At 32.4% G+C, this 24290-nt stretch overlaps 2 protein-coding genes and 1 long non-coding RNA gene across 5 annotated transcripts in view; 1 reads left to right on the top strand and 2 right to left on the bottom strand.

Annotated features, from left to right (window-relative positions):
* The window catches only part of LOC132749356 (uncharacterized), a 53604-nt gene extending 44189 nt beyond the window's left edge, over positions 1-9415 (bottom strand). For 2 of the 3 annotated variants that reach the window (XM_060739084.1, XM_060739087.1), the window contains exons 1-3: positions 9279-9415; positions 7519-7584; positions 1256-1386 (exon numbers count right to left, since the gene is read on the bottom strand). In XM_060739084.1, the coding sequence (XP_060595067.1) occupies positions 1256-1386; positions 7519-7540 (153 nt within the window). In that variant the 5' untranslated portion in view covers positions 7541-7584; positions 9279-9415. The remainder of the gene's footprint in view (positions 1-1255; positions 1387-7518; positions 7585-9278) is intronic. The other variant, XM_060739085.1, reaches the window with a different exon arrangement.
* Positions 9416-13675: 4260 nt separating this feature from the next.
* On the bottom strand, positions 13676-20484 carry LOC132749347 (uncharacterized). Its single transcript, XR_009628397.1, has 3 exons — positions 20291-20484; positions 19281-19409; positions 13676-14094 (listed from the first exon to the last, which is right to left on the bottom strand). It is a non-coding gene; the product is annotated as an uncharacterized LOC132749347 (long non-coding RNA).
* Positions 20485-20519: 35 nt separating this feature from the next.
* Positions 20520-21592, top strand: LOC132749357 (uncharacterized). Its single transcript, XM_060739088.1, has one exon. It carries the CDS (start codon positions 20544-20546, stop codon positions 21552-21554), a length of 1011 nt encoding a protein of 336 aa, XP_060595071.1. The 5' UTR covers positions 20520-20543; the 3' UTR covers positions 21555-21592.
* The last annotated feature ends 2698 nt before the right edge of the window (positions 21593-24290 follow it).

Genomic DNA, 24290 nt, shown 5'->3' with positions numbered 1-24290 from the left:
TATGCACAACTAGGGGTGGGACTGGTCATTCAAGTTAAGTTTCATTGAAATTCCAGCAGTTTGACTTGTTAAAGCCGGACAAGATTTTTTTCTTTTAGTTCTGGCGGCCATTTTGTGCAGCGGAGCCAAAAGGTTCCGGGGATATGCACAACTTGGTATTGAAGTGATCATTTAAATCATGCAAGCAGTTAGACCTGTGGATGACCTGTAGAGCTGGACAAGATTTTTCTATTTATTGCTCCGGCAGTCATTTTGTGCAGTGAAGCAGAACGTGCCGGCCATATGCACATATAGGGATGATACTGATCACTCCTATGTAATTTCATTGACTCCCACATGCAGTTACAACACAGTTAAACCTGTGAAAGCAGCCAAGCAGGAAGTGTGGGAGATATGCACAACTACGGATAGTATTGATCACTCCTATTTATTGAAATCCGGCAGCAAAGACGGATAACACTTTTCTATTTATAGCACTGGTGGCATTTTGGGCATCTGAGCAAAACATGCTGGTGAAATGCTTACAAGGATGGTAATGATCACTTTTGTGAAGTTTCATTGAAATTCCACCAGCAATTTGAACTGTGAAAGCCGGACAAGATGTTTCTATTTATAGCTCTTGTAGCCATTTTTTGTAGTATAAGCAGAAGGTGTGGGCAATAACTAGGGATGGTACCGATCACTCCTGTGAAGTTTCATTGAAATCCCGACAGCAGTTTTTTCTATTTTTAGCTCTGGCGGCAAATTAGTGCAGCAAACCAAACTTACTGAATCACTAATCTGTAGAGGCAGAACTAAAATCCAGAAGTCAATTTTGACCCGTAGGCTATAATTTGAATAAACTGGGTAGAGGTTCACTAACAATTTTGCATACCTAACATCTAAACTTAAGCCTGTATTGATTAAAAAAGGAGAAGTTTTTGCTATATACATTCAGGGGAAAACACAAGTTAAAAATTTGACTCCAGGCTTTTTTTGAAAAAGAAAGTTTGAAGAGACCAACTAGACCATTTTCAATGCAATATATAAGTTGTGGGCATTACACTTTTGTAATAGAAGAATTAAAAAAATGTATTTTTAATTATATTTTGCTTAATGTACCAGAATCCTTTGAACTGGGTTAAACTTTAGGCCAGGAACATTTCTGCCAAAAGTAATCAAATTTGGAAGAGTATTTTCATTTGAATATATTTTTGATGACAGACAATGGCCAATGAACAAATGAGGTGTGCCAATGACACACATAAAAACATACCTTGATATCACGACATTCTACTGCCGAAAGAAATTCTTTCTCTATGGAGTAATCCAATACTGTAATAACATCAAGATCTTCTATAAGTCTCCTGACACTTCTATTTAGAACTCTTTTACAAATTGTCTCATCTGAAAAATATAAAAGTACATTGATACAAATTTCATCATTCCTCATTTCTGATACTGATATCAATTAAAGCGCACATCAGCTTTTATTTTTTGTTGGGAAAAAATTCTGTGTTGTTTCAATCAAGTGTTTCAGTAATTTTATCTTGGGAAGATGCACCATAGCATTGTTAAGCTTTGTTGAAAACATTATCCCGAAACTAAAAATAGAAGCTCCGGAAATGAATTGTCCACTTAACTTATTCAATATAGGAAGCGGAGCGTTTGAGCGTTTGATTATATGTATCAAGGGATTTACTTTTTTTTAGAAATGCATTCCAATACTCAAGCCTCTAATTTTCCATAAAAATCCTGGGATAAGATGGATTTTTCCGACCGGGATGTGTTACTGCTGTATACCAAATATCAAAAGACTGTGACAAGTAGTTGCTGAGAAAAATGTTACAAAAATTTCCTACCACTGACCATTAATGTTGAAAATTTAACTTCCTGTTTAAGTCAGTAAACAGGAAGTGGATGAGCAACATACCTAAAATTGAAACCCACGGTTTGGGACTACAAGTAAATGCTGTATACTTAATTTCATGAGGATCTGATTAGTGGTTGCTGAACATGTTACGAAAACTTTTTCCCCGTCCATCCGCACGCTGCCGCTGGACATTCACCATACTCTAACCCGGGTTTGCACACGTACATTCCGGCCAAAAATTATATTAGCCAGAAGAATAACATGCTAAAGTCTAGCTAAAAATTAACCGTACTAGTTACTTAGCAGTTTTCAAGCTGTTAATCTGATTTTCATACAATACAGTACCGTTAATTGCAATTAAAATAGTACAGCAATTTGTATATATTGAAGATTTGCCTGTTGTTTAAAGTTACCATGGAGAACATGCAATCTGACTACTTATTTCTTCTATGTAGATCTTTATGACCACTGTGTATGCTTTCTTTGAAATTCAGATTTCCTGAGAAACCTATTTTTGTCATGCGATCAAACTTGTTTTTACAGATAGCCATTTGAAAAATACTTTTATCCTTGGAAGTTAAACAAATTGTTGATTTTTGTTAGACAAAAAGATTTGAAGTAATTTTTAACAAATAAACTTGAAATCGGATAAAGTCATTTTTAAGTGGGCAAGATTGTTTTGCCAGTTTACCTGTCGGCTATATGGAAAACGCCATGTTTGATTCGAAATCGTGTAAATTACCTACTCAGAATTATTTTTCCAAGAGTTAAAATTAAACCACACCGCTTTCAAAATATTGATAACTCGCAAATGATTGGTTATTTGAAAGACCACAAGGAGGTGACTATCTATTGGTGGATACCAGATCCTAATGCATAGCGTTATTGAGGAGCTGATTTTAATCAGATTTGGAGAAATTGCTATATTTAAAAATAAGCTCCAGTTCAAATGCACATGAATAATAATTAAAGCTCTATTCCGTGTCCATAAGTAATTTCCAAAGATGCATATGACTCAGATGTCGGAAAATCATATTTCTTTTAAAATCATCTGTAACCATTGCTTAAATTTATAGTCAAAATGTAAATGGGCCGGAATACTGCTATAAAATTGTTTATAAAAGCGAAAAAAGGTGTAAGATTTCTGGCCGTTTCCAAAAGGACAAGTAAACAAGAGGGCCTGAATCGTTTACACAACTGTTTTTCAGTTTTACAACTAATTTTTCAATCTTTGTAGATCTTTATGACCACTGTGTATGCTTTCTTTGAAATTCAGATTTCCTGAGAAACCTATTTTTGTCATGCGATCAAACTGGTTTTTACAGATAGCCATTTGAAAAATACTTTTATCCTTGGAAGTTAAACAAATTGTTGATTTTTGTTAGACAAAAAGATTTGAAGTAATTTTTAACAAATAAACTTGAAATCGGATAAAGTCATTTTTAAGCGAAAAAAGGTGTAAGATTTCTGGCCGTTTCCAAAAGGACAAGTAAACAAGAGGGCCTGAATCGCTTACACAACTGTTTTTCAGTTTTAGAACTAATTTTTCAAATGAACTTGCCAAAAGGCAAGTCCAGGTCAAATTCAACTTCGCCCTTTATTTATATAGTTTCACAACACTGTTTTGTGTGTTTTTTTATATAAATTTCTATAAAATAAAGAAGAGGGCCAAGATGGCCCTAGATCACTTATCTGACCCATCATTTCATTATTCACAATATAAAATGAAATATATTGTCTGAAAATTTTGGAAAGGCTTTCTTAAAAATATCTATCCTTCAAGTGTGAGCCTATAAGACTATCTAGAATAAATGTAGAATAAATGGCCACTATAACAGGGTTAATCTTTTATAACTTTTGTTAATAAAAAACATTGATGTCACATGCAAAATATGTTAGGTGTAGACGTTTGAAAGTTACAGTTTTGAACAACAATTTTTTTAAAGTTTTTATTTTTATACATTCTATATGGTCACATAACAGTACGTCAAGAAATAAATGAAAATAGCGCAAACAATATCAAAAGTATGCCAGCTGATATCAAAACTCAATTCAGCATCAGAAATTACGTAACTGCTCCAAATTTCAAGTCTGTATGTCAAAACCAAAAAAGTAGGTCAAACGATATAAAAAATGTCAAATGTAAGTCTTCTGATATTGATATTCAATTCAGTATGAGGAATTACACCGTTGGTCTAAATTTCATGACTGTACATCAAAATGCAAGAAAGAAGATCATGCAATATCAAAAATATCAGAAGGTAATCTGATATCAAAATTCAATTCGGCATCACATTTATTATACCCTAGTCAAAAGTTTAAGTATGTATGTCAAAATAAGAAAGTAGGTCAAATGATATCAAAAAATATCAAAAGAAGGTCAGAAAATATCAAAAATTAAATTCGGCATCAGAAATCATATCCTTGATTCCAATTCCATGTCTGTGTGTGAAACAGCAAGAAAGTATGTCATGCAATATCAAAAATACCAGCATAAGGTAGGTAAGCTGATATCAAATTCAATTTGATATCAAAATTACATCCCATGTCCAAATTTAAAATCTGTATGTCAAAAAACAAGAAAGAAAGTCAAATGGTGTCAATAATATCAATAGTAGGTAAGCTGATATCACAATTCAATTCAGCATCAAAGATTACATCCCTAGTCCAAATTTTAAGTCTGTATGTCAATAAACAAGAAAGTAGGTCAATATCAAAAAAAAAGGTAAGATTATATCAAAGATCAATTCAGCATGAAGTATTACACCCTTGTTCGAAATTTCATGTCTGTGTATAAAAAAGCAAGAAAGTAGGTCACGTGATATCAAAAATATCAACTTGAGCTGATATCAAATTCTATTTGGCATCAAAAATTACCAATCAAATTAATATGAGCAAATTTGATAAAAGACTACCTAATAATACTACAGACAAAATTTTGTGTTCATGCATCAATTAGTTCAGTATAAGATATTTAAAAGTTTTCCTATTTCTTGCTTAAGTGGCTCCTTAAAGGGGACAATCAAATAAATATAGGCAAATTCGATAAAAGACAACATGAGAATGCTACAAAGCTTGATGATCATCCATCACTTAGTTCAGTAAATGCTGATGTTGACAGATTTATCTTCTATTTAACATTAGAGGCCCCTAAAAGGGGCCAATTAAATTACTGTGAGAAAATTTGATAAATGACTACCCAAGAATGCTACAGACAAAGATTGGTGATCATACATCAATAAGTTCAGGAGAAGGGGTATAAAGGTTTTTCTAGCACTGTTGACCCTTCAAAGGGGCCAATTGAAATAATATGAGCAATTCTAGTGGGACTGTCATAAGGTGCTACAGACCAAATTTGAATTAAATCTGCCCAGCGGTATCAGAGAAGACGATTGTTGGCGCATGACGCCGGACGCTGGAGCATATCCCCCTTTGATACTAATAGCTCACCCTGAACATCTGTTCGCTATCAGTTTCAGTACTTGTAAAAGGGTTGATATGCAAACAGCAAGGATCCTGATCAGACTGCGCGTATGCGAGGCTGGTTTGAATTCATGCTGGTCGCAAACGCACTATGCTTGTTTTGTCGTGACGCGGCTCATACATAATAAGAAATGGAAAAAGAGATTGATAATCATATTGTCATATGTTGCAGTTTGGATCGGAATATCCATCCCCTGGGGACCCGCCCATTTGGGTTCCTGGGGGACATAAATTCTAATCCGAACATCAATTTTGCCTGGCATATATCACCATATTCCATTATATTTTGAACTCTTAACCTTAATGAAACAATTGTCCATTGAAATCTATGTCATTAACAGCCGTTACTTTTTTCTTTCAATAGCGTATTAGATTACATTCATTCATAACGGTCAAATTACGTCATCCGAAGCGTGCCATTGCACAGCAGGCGATTCATCTAGCACCCCCTATACCAGATGAAATTTCCAACATGGGTAACATTAACGGAAACGCCTGCTTGATTTGCAAGAAAGTGGAATAAATGAGATGAAGATACTCCGTTTAAAGAGTAACATAAATATATCAATCAAATAAAACACGCTTTATCGTTTCGTACATAAAGGAGGCAAACGAAACAAAAGAAACACAGTCACACACAATTTTTTGTTTTAAAGACTGTAACCCTACCGCCATTCATTAGGTTTCTTCTGAACTTAGGGCTCTACCGATTAAGCTATTGCGACATTTATTACCTACTTTAACAATAATCAGTCAAACGCTGTATCAATAGAATGTGCAACATTTAATTCACCTTTATGGTATTAAGATAGACTGTTCCACACTATAATTAAATATGAAGAAACTTCTGTTTATGTACTCGGATTAAACAGGAGCTGACGTGATGATAAACATACATTTTTAGTCTTTATTAAATTCCTGAAGTTTAACAGGACGATACTTCGGAAAATATTTACGCTAGAATTATGAACCTTTATTGGCCGGGTTGCACTGGTGCAAATCCGGGTTATAGTATGGTGAATGTCGGGCGGCGGGCGGGCGGGGAAAATATTTTCGTAACAGTTTTCTCAGCAACTACATATCACAGCCTCTTGATATTTGGCATACAGCATTGACACATGGTCCCATGCGGTGGGATTCGATTTCAGGTGTGTAGCTCATCCACTTCCTGTTTACCCACTTAGTTAAATTTTCGACATTAATGGTGAATGGTAGGACATTTTCGTAACAGTTTTCTCAGCAACTACATATCACAGCCTCTTGATATTTGGCATACAGCATTGACACATGGTCCTATACCGTGGGATTCGATTTCAGGTGTGTAGCTCATCCACGTTCTATTTACTTACTTAGTTAAATTTTCGACATAAATGGTCAATGGTAGAAAATTTTCGTAAATGTTTTCTCTGCAACTACTTATCACAGCCTCTTGATATTTGGCATATAGCATTTACACATGGTCCCATACGGTTTTATTCGATTTCAGGTGTGTAGCTCATCCACTTCCTGTTTACCAACTTAGTTAAATTTTCAACATGAATGGTCAATGGTCAATGTTTTTCATAACATCACAGCCTCATGATCTTTGGTCTTCAAATGCAACCCGGCCTTTTCTGTCATTGACCCATTTTTATTATTATGATATCAAAGTTGATATAAAACTTAAAAAATAAAGTTTAAAGTAATCCTTTGAAAAATAAAGAAGAAAAAGCAAAGAATAGGGGTTGGGGGATAATTCTGGACACATTCGTGCTATTGTTATGAATCTTGTCATATATTATGTAGGTGATAATAAGAAACAAATATTTAAAGTTTAAAGAATACGCTTCATGAAATGAAGAAGTTTAATAGTAAAAATAACGTCTTTTAACATAAATTCTAAGTTCAAAAAAGGAAAATTATGAAACAAAGTGTGCTACCGAGATATGAATTTTGTCAAATATTATGTGGGTAATCATTAGGAACATATATTTCTAGTTTGAAAGTTTGTATTTAGATACCTTAAGAAATGAAAATGTTATAGTAAAAGAATTCACTGCAGTCACAAAACTTTTAATCTGAAATCTGATAAGACAGCATGAACGTAAGACAGATCTCCATATAATTCATATAGTTAAGTTGAAAAAGATAAGTCAAAGTTATTAAATTTTAGTCTTTTTTAGTCATTTAAAATGTTTTTAAACCTTTTGTTACTGATGTAGCCATATTTATTGCACTTCGGAAAACAGCATGTCAATTGTAAATGTAGCCTGAAAATACACGAAAGTAATGCTAAGTATTTTAATTATGAAGAATGGTATGATATAAATGAATGCAGATGATATTTAGTATATAGTACTTGCAAGAAACGCAGATAATATAGATATATACTCTTCCTTTCATTTATCAACTGTATAGAACATATAGTAACATGCAGACAATATACTGTAGAGTATATGGTACTTGCAAGAAACGCAGAGAATATAAGGTGAAAATGAAGGTGTCTAATTTACACCTTTTTGTTCTACTTTGCCTGGGTTTTGTGAAAACACTCTATATCTATAGTCTGCGCCTTACTATATATCCTTTATTGCCTGCATAAGCGTAAACGAGAATAACTTATAACTTATTTATTTATGAAGCAATTTTTTCTATTTGTTTATGTAATAACATGTTATTTTTATAAAATATCGTATTAAGAAAACAAAACAGAAACTTTATAAACTATAAGTCATATTCTGTATCTTCCGTCCTTCACGGATATGACTTTTATAGAAGACGCAACAAATTTAACTTAAAACTTTTTTATTTATGGACCAAAATTTACGATTTCTTTCATGTAATTACATATTATTATTTTAAATTATTATATCAAGAAAAACCAACAAAAATCAGAAACTTTATCAAATATAAGTTATATTCGGCATCTTCCGTCCTTCACGGATATAACTTTTATAGAAAACGCAAGGAATATAATTTACAACGTTTTTATTCATGGACCAAATTTAACGATTTTTTTGCATGATATTTCATTTCATTGTAATTAGTTATCACATCCAGACAAAAAAACAAAAACAATTACTTTATAAAATATTAGTCATATTCGGTATCTTCTGGTCTTCACGGATATGATCTTTATAAAAAAAACGCAACAAATATAACCTATTCCTTTTTTATTTATGGACCAAACTTAACGATTTTTTGCATTACAATGTCATTTTATTATTATAAAACATCGTATCAAGAAACATCAATAAAAAATAATCAATTTATAAAATATAAGTCATATTCGGTATCTTCTGTCCGCTACGGATATGACTTTTATAGAACGTAATTCGAATCATGAAAAGTAGAAAAACAATAATTAATTAATATAATATAAGTCATATTCGGTATATTCTGTCCGCTACGGATATGACTTTTATAGATGGTAATTCGAATATAAGTTATAACTTTTTTATTTATGGACCAAATTTAACTATATTTTGCATGTAAAATCATTTTATTATTATAAAACATCGTACCAAGAAAAATTACTAAAAAATAGTTACTTGGTAAAATATAAGTCATATCCGGTATTTATAGTCATATCCGGTATTAAGTCATACCCCCGCAGTAAACATCTAAATTGAAAGTAAAAGGTCGTTTTTCAAAAATCTTGCAATAAGTCGACTGAAATCATGGATGATCACTCTACATACATAGAAGAATGACTATATTTAATATCAAATACGGGATTTGATACAACCAAATGCGTTTTGGGCTTAGTTTATTTGTAAATATCATCATCGTTCGCAAAATTCTGAAATACATACGTCATATATATCGTCAATTTACCAAAGAAATAATCAATTGCAGAAAATAAGCTAATGCTACTTTAAAACAAGAAATATTTAGCTTTACAAAGTGGTTAAGTTTGGAAAAATCGGTTAAGTAACAGTGGAGAAATAAGTTAAAACATTACCTAAGCCGAACTCGACGTTTACCTTTGCACTTTCGTTTTCGGCGATCGTTCTAAAACTTAACGGTTGAGAGAGGTAACGACCGAGAGAGTGTCACTCACTTTATTTGCTCCGCCTCTGTTTAAGTACGGCTCCGCCTTTACTTGTCGCCAAATTTATAATGATGCACTTAATGCTAGATTAGTTATCAGGAAATTATATTGTTTGGTCAAACTATGGGCAATGTTTACAGTTGCGTAGCTGCCTATACGCCAAATTTATACGCACGTGTGTAGAGGTGAAAAATTAGAAAATCATTTCAATGCGAAAAATGCCTTAAAAACTAGAACTCCTTTCGATTTCTATTATGTACAGTCATATATTGGTTTCCCCTTCGGTGATTATTAATTAATGAATACACGGAATATAAATCCGTGATGAATAAGAACGGGAACAAAAGACAAAACAAAAATGAATTTAAACTCTGTGATTTAATTATTTCTTCTACATGAAATTGCTTATTGTTTTATAGTGATATGTATATTAGTGCTGTACATGATTTCAAAAGCTTTAAATAGCTAGATGACCTTAACATTGTGAAAGACCGAGAATCTATTTATAGAAGTAATTTTAGTCTAAAGGACAATAAATAACAAACTGGAGAATTTTGCAGGAAATGAAATGCAAACATATTCAACAAAAAATGCACTCTTTACGAATAAATCAGGTTATTTTTCACGAATTGTTATATCATAGTATTTTTATTTTGAAATTGTCTTTTCCGTAGGAATTTTCCGGTATATAGCTCCTATCTTTTTATGGCCCTGATTGCACTTTTGAAATTTAATTTCGTGAATATTTAAATTGACCCTGATTTCTCGAAATATGTTTTTTCTATTTCGTTAGGCAATCGGTTTTATGGTGGTTTGAGTGGACTGTTGACTTGCCGAATACTGAGACATTTTAACAACAGAAACTTTCGTCTGCAGTTTGAACATGAGATGTTATGGGTGTATCTGTAGGGATGTAAACACAGGGTTTTGAAGCAAATCAACAAAATAGTAGATTGATCTCCCATAAATCAATTAACAATAACACTTTATTGATCACCAATGTCAAGTAGCTTTAATATATTTGAATCCAACGAACATGATGTTAATGAATTTCCTCGTACCTGTCTAAAATTCAGGTAACAGTCTTCAATTTTATTGATAAATAATGTATCACCATAATACGTGTATAACACAAAAATTTATAAATTTGGTCTTTTAAAATTCATCCCATTTTTCATTCCAGTGTGTGTTATACTTTCAGTATTTATCTGGGACTTGAAGTATATCTACTTATCTTAAATCCCAGGCAATAATAGAAATCATTACTTTAAATTGACTTGAAAATGTGAATGTAATACATTGTATTACTATATTAGTCCCTATTGTTACTATTTGTATATATTATAATAATAATAAAAAAAAAACTTAGTTCATTTTGAATACTGTTTTGTATGTTCCAAAGAAAGTACATATACTATTCTAATCTCTAGCAAACCTACCAAAATTCATGATGAACAATGTATTTTGTCCTCCAAGTCAGCCATTTATCTATGATATACAATTCTGGTAAAATCCAATGAACCATTGGAAACTTTATAAGTACATCTTGTCATTAGATGTCTTATAGTTCATCGTCATTTGCTGCATTGGTTGCTTGGACGCCCTTTAATGATTTACATCATTTTTTGCCGCGAAACATGCAAATGACATTTTAAAAAGTAAAGTCCATTAAAGTTTTTGTTTTGGCCCATTTACATATCGATTTTTATATTTTTTTGCGCGGAGTTTCTCAACATGTGTACTTGTATTATATACGAGTTCCTCACTTAAAATTATTGAAGTGACGTCAAACATAATTATCGCAAACACGTTACACTATAGGCGCGTCAATGAAATATGTTACATTTTCACTTCAAACATCCTTTATCTTGGGTATGTGATAAAGAGAATATTATATTCGTGTATGGTCATTATTGAAATTTATAGAATTAATTGAATAAATTATTATTATGCTTGCCAGAGGCTCGTGCAATCTTATTCCAGTCAACTCGTTCAATTATTTTAACTAACTCAATGCCAATTTATGCCAACATCACTAATTCCAAAACGATAACAGTCTGGTTCTCAGCAGACTTACTGTACAACAATAGGACGAATCGTTAAGTTGCACTTTACAAAGCCTAAACCACGCCAAACATAGAATGTGAAGTTTAAGTTTTACAGTTATCGTCACAAGTGATATATTGCCATTGATATTGTGATGCTCAGGCTATTTTATCAATGCTTTATACATTTATTCATTTTCCGACTTTGAGTACGAATATTTCTGAGTACGAACCATCGCATTGTTTTGATGATTACTTTCTATGTAACTGCGTTTATCTTATATTATTATGATTTTCAGTTGCCATTTGTATATATAAATGTTTATTATCTATTCTTATATGCTGACATACGTTTATTTTCATGTAATCTTGCTTAATAAATTTTGTTTTATTTCTACCGAAAATGGATATAAATGTAGTAAAACATGTAATAAACGCAAACAGACACACACTCCAAATTAATTTGAACTTGAATCCCTGCTTGGCTGCTGTTATAAAACTGCTCCGCCATAGTCACTGCATAGCTTGAGACTTTCACTTGTTAGAATCTGGCGTGTGTGCACGCGCACGTCAATAATGATCAGGGTGATATACCAATTTTATCTATCTTATCTTGTTATGTTAACAAGCGCGTTAATCTTATCATTGAAAATATCTAAGGTCATAATCAGATAATTACACATCTGTATTGATGCCAATTAATTTTGTAAATTAGGTCGCAGTAGAAAAAAGTAATTTGGGGGGAAATCCAAGTTATTACAATAATACACATTTTATCTGTAAGGCAAGTGAAAAAAAATAAATTAAATATAAATACACTGATGATGTCTAAATCTTGAAGTTAAAATCAAGCTGTATTCCAAGTTATATTTGAATGTTTCTGTTTCATACATGTATATTAATTGCAATGATTTCAAATCCAAATATATGTACTTGGGAAATAATTTCAATTCCAAATATATGTAATACGGGAATTAATTTAACAATCCCAAATCTAGTTATCCCTCAGGGGCTCAAATGGTAATATACATGTATTTAAATTGCACCAAACCACCCGTATTATATCTATAACGACACAAATGTGTAGATGATCAATAAATGTTACGCTCACATTTAAGAAATTTATTCATTTGATCAAATCTAGTCATTTCTTCATACGTTTAATATACTTTATAGAAACCCTAAATAAGAACATAATTTTTACATAATAAAGTCCTTTCCGATCAGACAGGGGAATGGAATATGGAATATTGAACATATTCTGTCTTAATATCTTACCAAATATGAAGCATAACTATATATTTATATGAGTGTATATAAGTAATTGCAAATAACATTCATAACATTCGTTGAATTGTTTCAAATATCTCCATTGATATGAAAGCAATAGTTCCTTTCCGATTATGCCAACTCCTTTCCGAGCAACGCAGGGATGACTGGCTTATTGTGCTAAATAACTTAACAAATATAGGACAAAAATATAAATATATTTGTTTATTTCTTTGACATATTTTAATATTGATAATATTTTCTGAAATAGTTCTAATAGATCTATGTAAGAAAATTCCGATAAATCCTAAGCTCTTTCCGATCAGTGTGTTTCGAGGACTGATAGATTATCTTTTAAAATCTAAAAAAATATGGGGGAATAATATCAGTTAAATTCCAAAGGTGTTTGTTTTAATTAATTGTCATTATATTTAGTGAAATCTTTTTTGAAAAAATGCCATTAATAAGCATATAATCGGCCCTTTCCGATCATGTCAAGTCCTTTTCGCGGAAAGGGGCCCTTTCCGATATCTAGTCATACCGTTTTGAATATTAATGTGATGACGTCACAGGGTACTATAAATACTGCGCGTTAGCATATCGTTGTCATCTCATATCAGGTCGTCTGGTAGAAAAGTTCTCTATTGAGTTGATAATTGTAGACGATTAAATTACCGAAAATGGACCAGTTACAGGTAAAATTCACTTGTTGTTATTGTTAACAGTTATAATTACTTTGCCAGTGTAGAGAACGGATTGTTCCAGAAATGGTTCATTCCAAATCTGGTATAATGCCCAATCCGGTATAGTACCCAATCTGGTAACTACCAGATCTGGTATCTCATTATATTGTACCAAACCTGGTACTTGTTTACTGAAATCTGGTCATCTATAGGAATAATAATAATAGACTTTAGGCATCCATGACTATTTATATTTAAACAAATTGATCTATATAATATTTTAATTAAAAGAGTTTTAAGTTACAAAATGTCTTATGTGTTCATTTATAATTTGGTACTTGGGCCGTGTAAAACGAACCCTGGGTTAATGTGAGGCTGCAGACTGCCCTGGAAACACTAAGCAGGGGTCTGGGCACCACATCTGGTGTCAGAAGTGGGATTTACAAGGTCTAGCTAGTTAACAAGATCATGGTTATCACAAATGTTTTAGATAAATTGATTATGAAAATATAGATAAGAACAAGGACTTTTTTTGGAATTTGGTTAGTATTACACATAAGTGAAAAAAAAATACAAGTTTCCATTTGAAAAGTTGAATACTCCTGACAATTGTCTAGACAATTTAAAGAAAAGTTAAAATATTTGGGATAAGATATGTTGTTATGTTGACAGTTTTCTGTTCTGTTTTCTCTACACTGGAAGGTTATCTGTTGATGTTCTGTTGACAACCTGGAAAAGATAATGATATAATAAGTTGACACTTGTGAGAAGTTACAGTGACAAAATTATAATAGTAAATTAGTACAGAATTATGAACTTACATTATAAGTCTTTATGATAAGTAACAAATAAGAAATATAGTATATATAAATATTTCCAGGTTGTTAGTTAAATTGTTTCCTTGATAAAATTATATAATTTACTTAGTTACAAAATTGCTGAATCAGATATTGATCAAAGCTATTCTGTTGTGAATCCGAAAAACACTGAATCAATGGATAACAGTAATTATAGTGAAGGCGATCAAAGCTCTTCTGAAAATGTATTTAATGAAAAACAATATGATTCTAGTTCTAGAATTGATAGTCTTGAGAATTTTATGGGAAGTCAAATTTCAAATCTAGTAAACGAAATAGGCACTTTAAGCCTTACTTTAGAAAATGTAACTAGTAAAATACAAAATAAACTAGGTACTGTAGAAAATGATATTTCATCTGTTAGATCACGGTTGTCTGAATTAGAACATCCTGATAATGAGGTCAGTTTCAATCATTATAGAAACAATGTACATTTTGAGCATAATGTTAATCCTCAAATTCCTGTTCATATAACAACATCAAGACCAAGTAATATTAGTAATAATCATATAGGCCAAAATTTCAATGTAAGATCTGCTGATAATGTGATATCTCATGACAAGAGAATTGGTTTGAAAATGAAACCACAGAATTTTAGTCGAGAAGAAGATCTACATGATTTTCTCACACAGTTTGAAATAACTTCTGAAATTAATGGGTGGACATATGTCGAAAAGTCCTTATATTTGGCAAGTACATTGTCAGGTACTGCTAGATCTCTGTTAACAGAATTGTCTGAAACTGAAAGAAGAGATTTCTCCAGTTTAATTTTAAAACTAAAGAGCAGATTTGGTTCTGAAAATAAGGCCGAAGTATTTCGTACTCAACTAAAAACTAGAATAAGGTTAAAGGGGGAGTCCATTCCTGAACTGGCCCAGTCAATACGTAAATTGACAAGAAAAGCATATCCGACCGCAAACCCAGATGTTGTTGATGCTTTAGCTTTAGATAGTTTTATAGATGCCCTGAATGAGTCTGATATTAGACTAAGATTAAGAGAAGTTAGCCCAAAAAGCATATCTGAGGCTGAACAAATAGCTGTCAGGATGGAAGCTCATAGGCTTGCTGACAGACAGAGAAGTAGACTGATAGGAAGTGTACAGGAAAGAACTGAAAACCCTACAAATTCTATATCCTCACAAAATAGTTCTCATAGCAACCCTTACCTACCTAAACCTAACATGTCGAAACCTACATTTAACAGACCATATCAAGCTCAGGAATTTAGACCTGAAGTTAATAGACAGAAAACAAGACAAAATTTCAATCACTTTAGAAACTATCATGAAAATAGGAATATTAAGTATAATGCTAGATCTAATGAAAACCAACCAAGTTCAAGGTATGATAATAGAAGAAATCAAAATTTTAATCAGGGAAACGAACAAATGCCAAGTTGGAGGGGCCACAACTTGACAAGAAATGCAGGTCCCAGATTGCACTAAATAATCTAGGCTCAGATCATGGTTACTTTTTGTCAGCATATTTATATGGTAACCATGTGTCAATGTTAGTAGATAGTGGAGCTAATGTAAGCATTTTAGATAAAGAGACAATAGAAAGGCTTCCATATTCAGAAAGACCTGTAATATATCCTGAAATACAGCAATGTGGTATACTTGGTGTAGATTTTCTATTACAAAATCAGTGTGACATAATATTCAGTAAAAAGTACATAACGTTAAAAGGAGATAAGATACCATGTTATATGCACCAAAAGGATAATGAAAACACATGTTGTAGAATAGTTGTAGCTGAGACAATAGAAATACCACCAGAAACTGAAATAATTTTAGAGGGTAAACCTTTAGATGCAGTAGACAAGAATAGTTCAGCTATAATAGAGGCCAACACAAATTTTGTAGAAAAATCTGGTTTACTGGTAGCCAAAACTTTAGTAGATCCTAATACAGGTAATTTTCCTATTAGAATTGCTAATTTCAATTCAAAACCTTGCAAAATTTATAAAAATACAGTTGTGGGTAATTTAGAGTCTGTAACAGTGAATGAGAACAGTTCACCTAATAAATTCAGTGTATGCAGTAGCAAAGAGAAGGTTGCAAGTCCAAACAATACTGAAATACCAGCACATTTAACTGATCTTTTTGAAAGGTCCTCCATTCATTTAAATACTGAGGAAAAAGCTAAACTTAAGCAAATTTTAGTAAGGTATCAAGATGTATTCTCTAAAAATGATAGAGATATAGGTCACACAAAGTTAGTGGAACACCATATAGATACTAGAAACAGTACCCCTATCAAAACATATCCTTATAGAATACCTCTAGCAAAAAGAGAGGTGGCTGAAAATGAAATAAAGAAAATGGTAGAAGACGGGATAATCGAACCAGCTTGCTCACCCTGGTTATCACCTATCATTATGGTTACAAAACCTGACAAGTCTGTTCGTTTCTGTTGTGACTTTCGCAAATTAAATGAAGTTACAAAAAAAGAATACCAACCCTTGCCAAGAATTGAAGATAATCTTGACGCTTTATCAGGTTCTAAATGGTTTTGTACTTGTGACTTGTCAAAAGGTTTTTGGCAAGTAGACATTGATAAAGAGAGTAGACCGAAAACAGCTTTTAGTCTTCAAGGTGGTCAACAATGGCAGTTTAAAAAGTTAGCATTTGGATTGTCTAATAGTCCAAGTGTATTCACACGACTAGTACAAATGGTTTTTAAGGGTCTTATCTGGAAAACTTTAGTTTTGTATCTAGATGATATAATTTTATTTGCAAAGACCTTTGATGATACTTTAAAACACCTTGAAGAAGCTTTACAGCGATTAAAGCAAGCAAACTTAAAATTAAATCCTAGAAAATGCCATTTCTTTCAAAAGCAGGTAACATTTTTGGGTTATGTTGTAAGTGAAGAAGGGACCTCCACATGTCCAGAAAAAGTTAAAAGTGTTAAAGAATGGCCCACACCAAGAAATGTTAGAGATGTTAAGAGTTTCCTGGGACTTGTTTCATTTTACCGAAAGTACATTTATCAATTTTCAAACAAAGCAAAACCCTAACATACTTTAGCAGAAAAAGATACGAAATTTGAGTGGACAATTGAATGTGAAAATGCATTTCAAGCTTTGAAAACAGCTTTGATAACAAGTCCTATACTAGCTTTCCCTACCCAAAATGATTATTTCATACTTGATACAGACGCGAGTAATTCAAGTATGGATGCGGTGCTCCATAAAGTACAAGACGGAGAAGAAAAAGTAATCGCCTATTTTTCTAAGTGTTTTTCAAGATCTGAGCGTAACTACTGCGTGACACGCAGAGAAATACTGACTGTCGTTACTGCGGTAAAACATTTCCATCATTATTTATACGGAAGAAAATTCACTATTCGTACAGATCATGCGAGTCTAAGATATGTCGTTGGGTAAGCATTTTAGAAAATTATGACTATGAAATAAAGCATAGACCAGGTAAAATACATGGTAATGCTGACGCATTAAGTCGTCGTCCCTGTTATAACAAAAGCTGTTCATATTGTGAACGTGTTGAAGACAAACATGATCAAAATAACGAAAAGGTGTTATGTACAGAAATTGTTTCTGTTTGTCCTGTCTTTGAAAACAAACCGAGCGATAGTGTTAGCTCAGAAAATACTAACTTTAGTCTATGTAGAGTCACAACTGAAAAATTAATATTAAGTCTTATCTTAATAATAGTGGTAGTTACCCAAATTCCAATTTCTATTACAGTTGCTTTTTGTCTTATTTTACTAAATATGACAAGTAGAGATATATGTAAAACCTTTTGTGTTAATGTCTGTACGGACAGAGATAAATGTGCAGATTTAGTTACTATTCTAAATAAAAGTAAGATCAATTGTCTAGATAAGGCTTCCAAGAATTGTTGCATGGTGGTCAGTCAAACAATGTCTGGCGCAACAATAGAAAATGGAAAACCTTTGCTGACTGAAAAGGAAATTAATAGGACAGGATGCAAAGAACCTGTCAAGTCTCAAGGTCAAATTAGTGAAATGTTAACTATAGGGATAAGGTCTGCCAAGTCTGACAGTAACACTTCACATGAATGTTTACCAGGTCCGTCCAATAAAGATAGTAATCTCTGCTTGAACAAAAATAAGGATAACTCACACACAAACCTAAATAAACCATCAACAAGCACCAAACAATCAGATAATGAAGTCAAACAAACACAAAATACTGAAGACAACAGTGACATTGATATTAATGAATTAAATTTAGAGCTCTTAGCCAAGTTGCAAAAGAGAAGATTCAATAATGGTCAAGTGTCCGAATGGGTGTTGTCTGGAAACAAACCAAATTGGAATATGGTATTTAAATATAATGCCGAATATAAGTATTATTGGTATAGGTGGGAATCATTGATAATTAAAGAAGATATCCTTTACAGAAAATGGGGTTAGTGACATAGATAACTCAGTTTAGAATATCAGATTATTCTTCCTAAAGTCCTTTATTAAACAGGTATTAACACAAATGCATAATTCAACAACATCAGCTCATTTAGGTGTGAAGAAAAACAATATTTAGGGTTAGACAAAGGTTTTTCTGGTTATAGCTTACGAAAAGATATTGAAGACTGGATTAGAAAAATGCACTGTGTGCGAGTCCAGAAAACCAATTCGTCAGAAACAAAAAGCTTATATGAAACAATTTGTCACCGGAGAAAGATGGGAAAGAATTGGGGTAGACTTTGTAGGTCCTTTAGGGAAAACCGAAAAAAATAATTCATATCTAATGGTAGTCACTGATTATTTCTCTAAATGGGCTGAGGCAATCCCATTACCAAATATAGAAACTCAAGTAGTAGCAGATGCACTTATATCAAATATTTTTCAAAGATTTGGAATACCCTTATAGTATACATACAGACCAAGGTCCACAGTTTGGGTCTAATCTTTTTAAAGAACTCTGTCAACTGTTTGACATTAAAAAGGCAAGAAATACACCTTTTAGACCTCAAGGGGCTGGTTTTGTAGAAAGAACTAATAAAAGTGTCCTAAACATGTTAACGGCATTTGTTTCTGAAAATGGTGACGATTGGGACAAGTATGTACCTTTCTGCATGATGGCACATCACACTGCTGTACATCAATCTACTGGTGTCACACCATTCTCTATGATGTTTGGAACTCAGATGAGGTTGCCAATTGACCTATTGATAGGAGCTCCTCTTGTAGACAATCCTGAAAAAGAAAACAGGTATGCCAGTGATTATGTAAGAAAATTAGAGGAAAAACTTTATCAAATTCATTATTTTGCCAGAAAGAAATTAAAAATTTCAAGTGATGCTATGAAAAGAAATTATGATTTAAATGCTAATCAGACTTCTTATGTAGTAGGTGATTCTGTTTGGTATTATAACCCACAGAGAAAAGTTGGTAGAAGTGGAAAATTAACAAGACCGTGGAAAGGTCCATATCAAATAATTGAAAAAATTAGCAACATTTTATATCGAATAAAGGGTAGTCAGAGAGAACGACCTAGAGTTGTTCATCATGATAAGCTAAAAGCATACATTAATTAAATAAATAGGTGTAAATAGCACACCTATAATTCACAACAGTATAGACTGTTTGGTATTGCGTTAGTTTTATTGTTACTGTTCTGTTGTTGTTGTTGCTAATTTTTGCTACATTGTATAAAGATATATCATATTCAGTTGATAATGTCTTTCCTAATCAGTTACAAATTATTTATCATTTATTGATTAACGTGTCGTTGCCCTGTCCTTTTTATGTTTGGGGTCCGCCTGGGCTCCTTGCCATTGGTTCTTGTTGCTGGGTCATATGGGGGTTGCGTTCATTGAACGCCGCCTTTCCTTGTTGATCTTGTTTTTCATATTTTATTTAAAATGAAAAGATAATTTTATATGATTCTTTCACCATGGATTTATTAATAAATTGAAAAGATTAATATAAGTGACTGTTATTATATACATTGAACATTGACGTAATATATATACTTGATAAGAAATTACCTTTCATTAACTTGTTGAAACAAAGTAATTTATTGTACATTCACGAAATGTATTAATGGATAAATATAGAGATAATGAAGTTTATACTTAGGAAACTTATTTTGTCTATCTTCAGAAACCCTTTGAATGTAAGATTTGTGGAGATATCTCCTTTACAACCCGAAGCAGATGTTACAGTCATATTCTAGAACAGCACTCTGGTGTGACATGGAAGTGTCGATTCTGTTGCAAGGTCTATCATAGAAACACACCGCAAGCAAATACTTGTCACGACAAAAAGGAAAATTAAATTAGGTTTGTGCAGGCTACAGGTGAAAAAGGGAAAGAAGCTGATGACATAATGGAAAGATTTAAACTAACAATTCCTGATTTGATAATAGACAAAAGGCAAGGGTATAATATGATAAGGAAACAGACAAGACCAGTATTATTCGAAAGAAAGAGGGGAAGGCCGCAAAGCAGAGAAAATAGATGTACGAAAAGGAGAAGGGAAAGTTCTAGCTCAAGTAGCTCTGAATCCTCAGACACATCCAGATCAAGTAGTACAAGCTCGAGAGAAGATGAAACGGTAACCGCTGTTAGGGATCTACTTGATCTGGAGGAGGACTTTCAAATTGTGGAACCATGTTATGAAGAGAAATTAAGAAAAGAAAGTGAGGAAAGACTAAGAATTGAAAATGAAAGAAAAGAGAAACAGGAAAGATTTAGAAAAGAGAAAGAAAGGAGAGAGATAGCAGAGGTAAAGAAGAGACAAGAAAGGGAGGAGAGGCTCAGAATAGAAAGGGAAATAAAAGAAGATGAAGCAAGGAAAGAAGCAGAGGAGAAAAAGAGAAAAGAGGAGGAACTTAGACTTGAGAAGGAAAGAAAAGAGAAAGAAGTGAAGGATACGGAGGAAAAGCATAGGCAGGAAAGGGAGGAGAGACAGAGAATAGAAAAGAAAAGGAAAGAGAATGGAGCAAGGAAAAAGGCAGAGGAAAAAAGAGGAAAGAGGAGGAACTTAGACTTGAGAAAAGAGAAGGAAACAAAAGAAGCAGAGGAGAAAAAGAGAAAAGAGGAGGAACTTAGACTTGAGAAAGAAAGAAAAGAGAAAGAAACAAAAGAAGCAGAGGAGAAAAAGAGAAAAGAGGAGGAACTTAGACTTGAGAAAGAAAGAAAAGAGAAAGAAACAAAAGAAGCAGAGGAGAAAAAGAGAAAAGAGAAGGAACTTAGACTTGAGAAAGAAAAGAGAAACATGGAAGCAGAGAAAGAAAAGGAAGAAAAGGGAAGAGTAGAAGAAAAGAGACAACACACAAAGGACAAGGAGGAAAGACATAGTAAGAAAACAGAAGAAACACAAAAAAGATCGAAATAGTTACGCTGAATGTAGGAGGAAGAAAATTTTCAACTTTAAATACCACCGTGAAAGGCATAATGGACAAAGTAGTGCTAAATAAAGATGAATTGTTCATTGACATATTCCCATATGTCTTAAATCATTTAAGATACCGTCAACAAGGAGTGATGAACCTTTCAAGGGATCTTTTACCATCAGACAGAGGAAGTTTGGCTGCATTACAACTCGAGGCGAAATATTTCAACCTCCCAAAGCTGGAAAAACAGTGCAGTGACAAAAGGATAAGTTTAAAAGAAAATGTTTAAACAAGAATAAATAAAGTGTTATAATGTCAAATATAGACAGGATGATAAAAGGAATATTTAGAAAATAATTATTGAAAGATAAAAGGAATTTTTAGATAAAAGAAATACATATGACAAACGAAATTTACCGATAAACACAATATCAGCCTGATGAACAAACTAAAGGAACAGTATTACAGATATCTTCAGTGGAGTTTAAAAGATTAATTTACTTTTATACAAATAAATTTCACGTTTAATATTTCCAACTAATTTTAGTGTTAACAAATATTTCAAAGTAAACATTTTGCCATAAATTTTATTAAAAAAAAAACTTTAATCAATTTCGTGAGAATTAATTATCTTAACTTTAATTGTGAGACAAACACATACTTACGTGATATACATATTTTGTGATTATTCTACAGGATTTTGTGCCATGCACAGTTCAGTGTGTCTGAAATACTTTAAGAAATAATACAATGAACATTAAATTTTTGTGTAAAATAATTTGACGCAATAAAATACATGTATGTTAAATACGCATGTATACATGTAGTGTTATTAATATAACATATGACATTATACTTTGTAATGCAATGTTACTAAATATTAAAATTTATGAACACTTAGTGCATTATAAGTGACATAATTGCTTACTTTAACAGATGAGACTTACACATTTCTTATATTAAGAATATGTAAAGACATTTGAATTATTATCTTTGTGGAATATACATGTACTATTATGAAACAATGTTATAAGGTTTTACTTTTAGACATGTTAAATTATTATTGTTTTCATATGTTATGGAAGTCTATTCGCATGTTAAGTAAAAGTGATATTTTTAAATCATTGACACAAAACAATTATTTAAAGGCTGTATACTTACATCTTTTATAGACATCTGCACTGGTTCCACAGTCATAATTGCTTTGGTACTTGTAACCTTAAAGAGACTTCCTACTATTAATTGTAAATAAATTGTTATTTTGAATTGTTAAATTGTTATAAAAAGATTATATATACAAGTGAACAACATAACTCTTAATTAATTGGTGTTGTTAATTATTTACATGTATTTCAGTAATCAATTAAGCATAATGATAATAAGTATTTAATAGTGTACCTTTAAATAAATATTTAAAAAAAAATATGTAAAAATTAACTTACACACTTCTTAATCGGGGACCGATTCCTGAGAGGTGGGGGTAATGTGATGCTCAGGCTATTTTATCAATGCTTTATACATTTATTCATTTTCCGACTTTGAGTACGAATATTTCTGAGTACGAACCATCGCATTGTTTTGATTATTACTTTCTATGTAACTGCGTTTATCTTATAGCGAGCTCGACGAGCTGGCCCGAAGGGCCTGCTCGCAAAGCGAGCTTTACGGTAACGCGAGTACCTGCTAAGTGATGGTTTTGAAAACTTTCGTCCGAAGTACCAAATTGGACACATCGCAACTTTTCGAATTTAAAGATAACGATAAAAACTGAGGAATTCTGACTGAAAACGGATGTGAAGACTGGTTACCCGCGCACGTCTATGGGAACCATAATTGGACAGGGAACCAGAATAACGGAAGCTGTGTAAAATGTAAAATGAAAATTGAAAGCGCCATTTTGTTTGAAAAATCTGATAAATAAAAACAATTTTTTGTCGAATTTTGTTGTGAAAACTATCTAGAATGAAAGAAAATGGTCTAACTAAGAAAATAATTCCGAACACCAATATCTTTTATTCAGTCGTTAACGCTGTACAGACGTTTAAAGTATTGTTTACGTGACGTCACAATGTAGCGCCAAACAGCACGTGCAAAACATTAATGTCGCAAACGTTTTAAGTTTTACATTTATTTCACTTTAATAATCTTTATTTCGCTTGAAAAATTATAGAGTGAAATAAAATAAACAAACAAAGTTTTATCAACGTTTTCAAAACTCGTTATTCATTTAACGACAGGGGCGGGGCCATATTTTACACAATACACGTGACGTCACACGCACTCGTCACTGCATTTGAAATAAAAATGAGCGATTATTTCATACTATTTAACGTTAAAAGTACATCGAGCTCGCTTTGAGGCTTTGCCTTTTTCATATAATATGAATTATAATGATTTTCAGATGCATATTTACTATAATAAACATGTGTAATGTTTGTCTATATTCTTAAATGGCTGACATAACGAGGTTATAAGTTCAATGTAATCTATGTACTTTAAATATATTGGTCACATTTCTGAATTTGCCGACTGGCCGGTCTCATGTTATTAAATAATTAATGTGATGAACGTTAACAAGGGAGGTACTATAAATTACTGCGCGATTAGCATATCGTTCGTCATCTCATATCAGTCGTCTGGTAGAAAAGTTCTACTATTGAGTTGACTAATTTGAAGGACGAAATTTAGAATTAACACGTGAAAACTGTGACAGTTAACTAGAGTGAACTTTCACTTGT

The sequence above is a fragment of the Ruditapes philippinarum genome, unplaced genomic scaffold (assembly GCF_026571515.1).
Source record: "Ruditapes philippinarum isolate M1 unplaced genomic scaffold, ASM2657151v2 ctg526_1_1_1_1, whole genome shotgun sequence".
NCBI classification, from domain to species: Eukaryota; Metazoa; Mollusca; class Bivalvia; order Venerida; family Veneridae; genus Ruditapes; species Ruditapes philippinarum.
The sequence above is the reverse complement of the archived record's forward strand: the minus strand, read 5'-3'. Positions and strand labels throughout refer to the sequence as shown.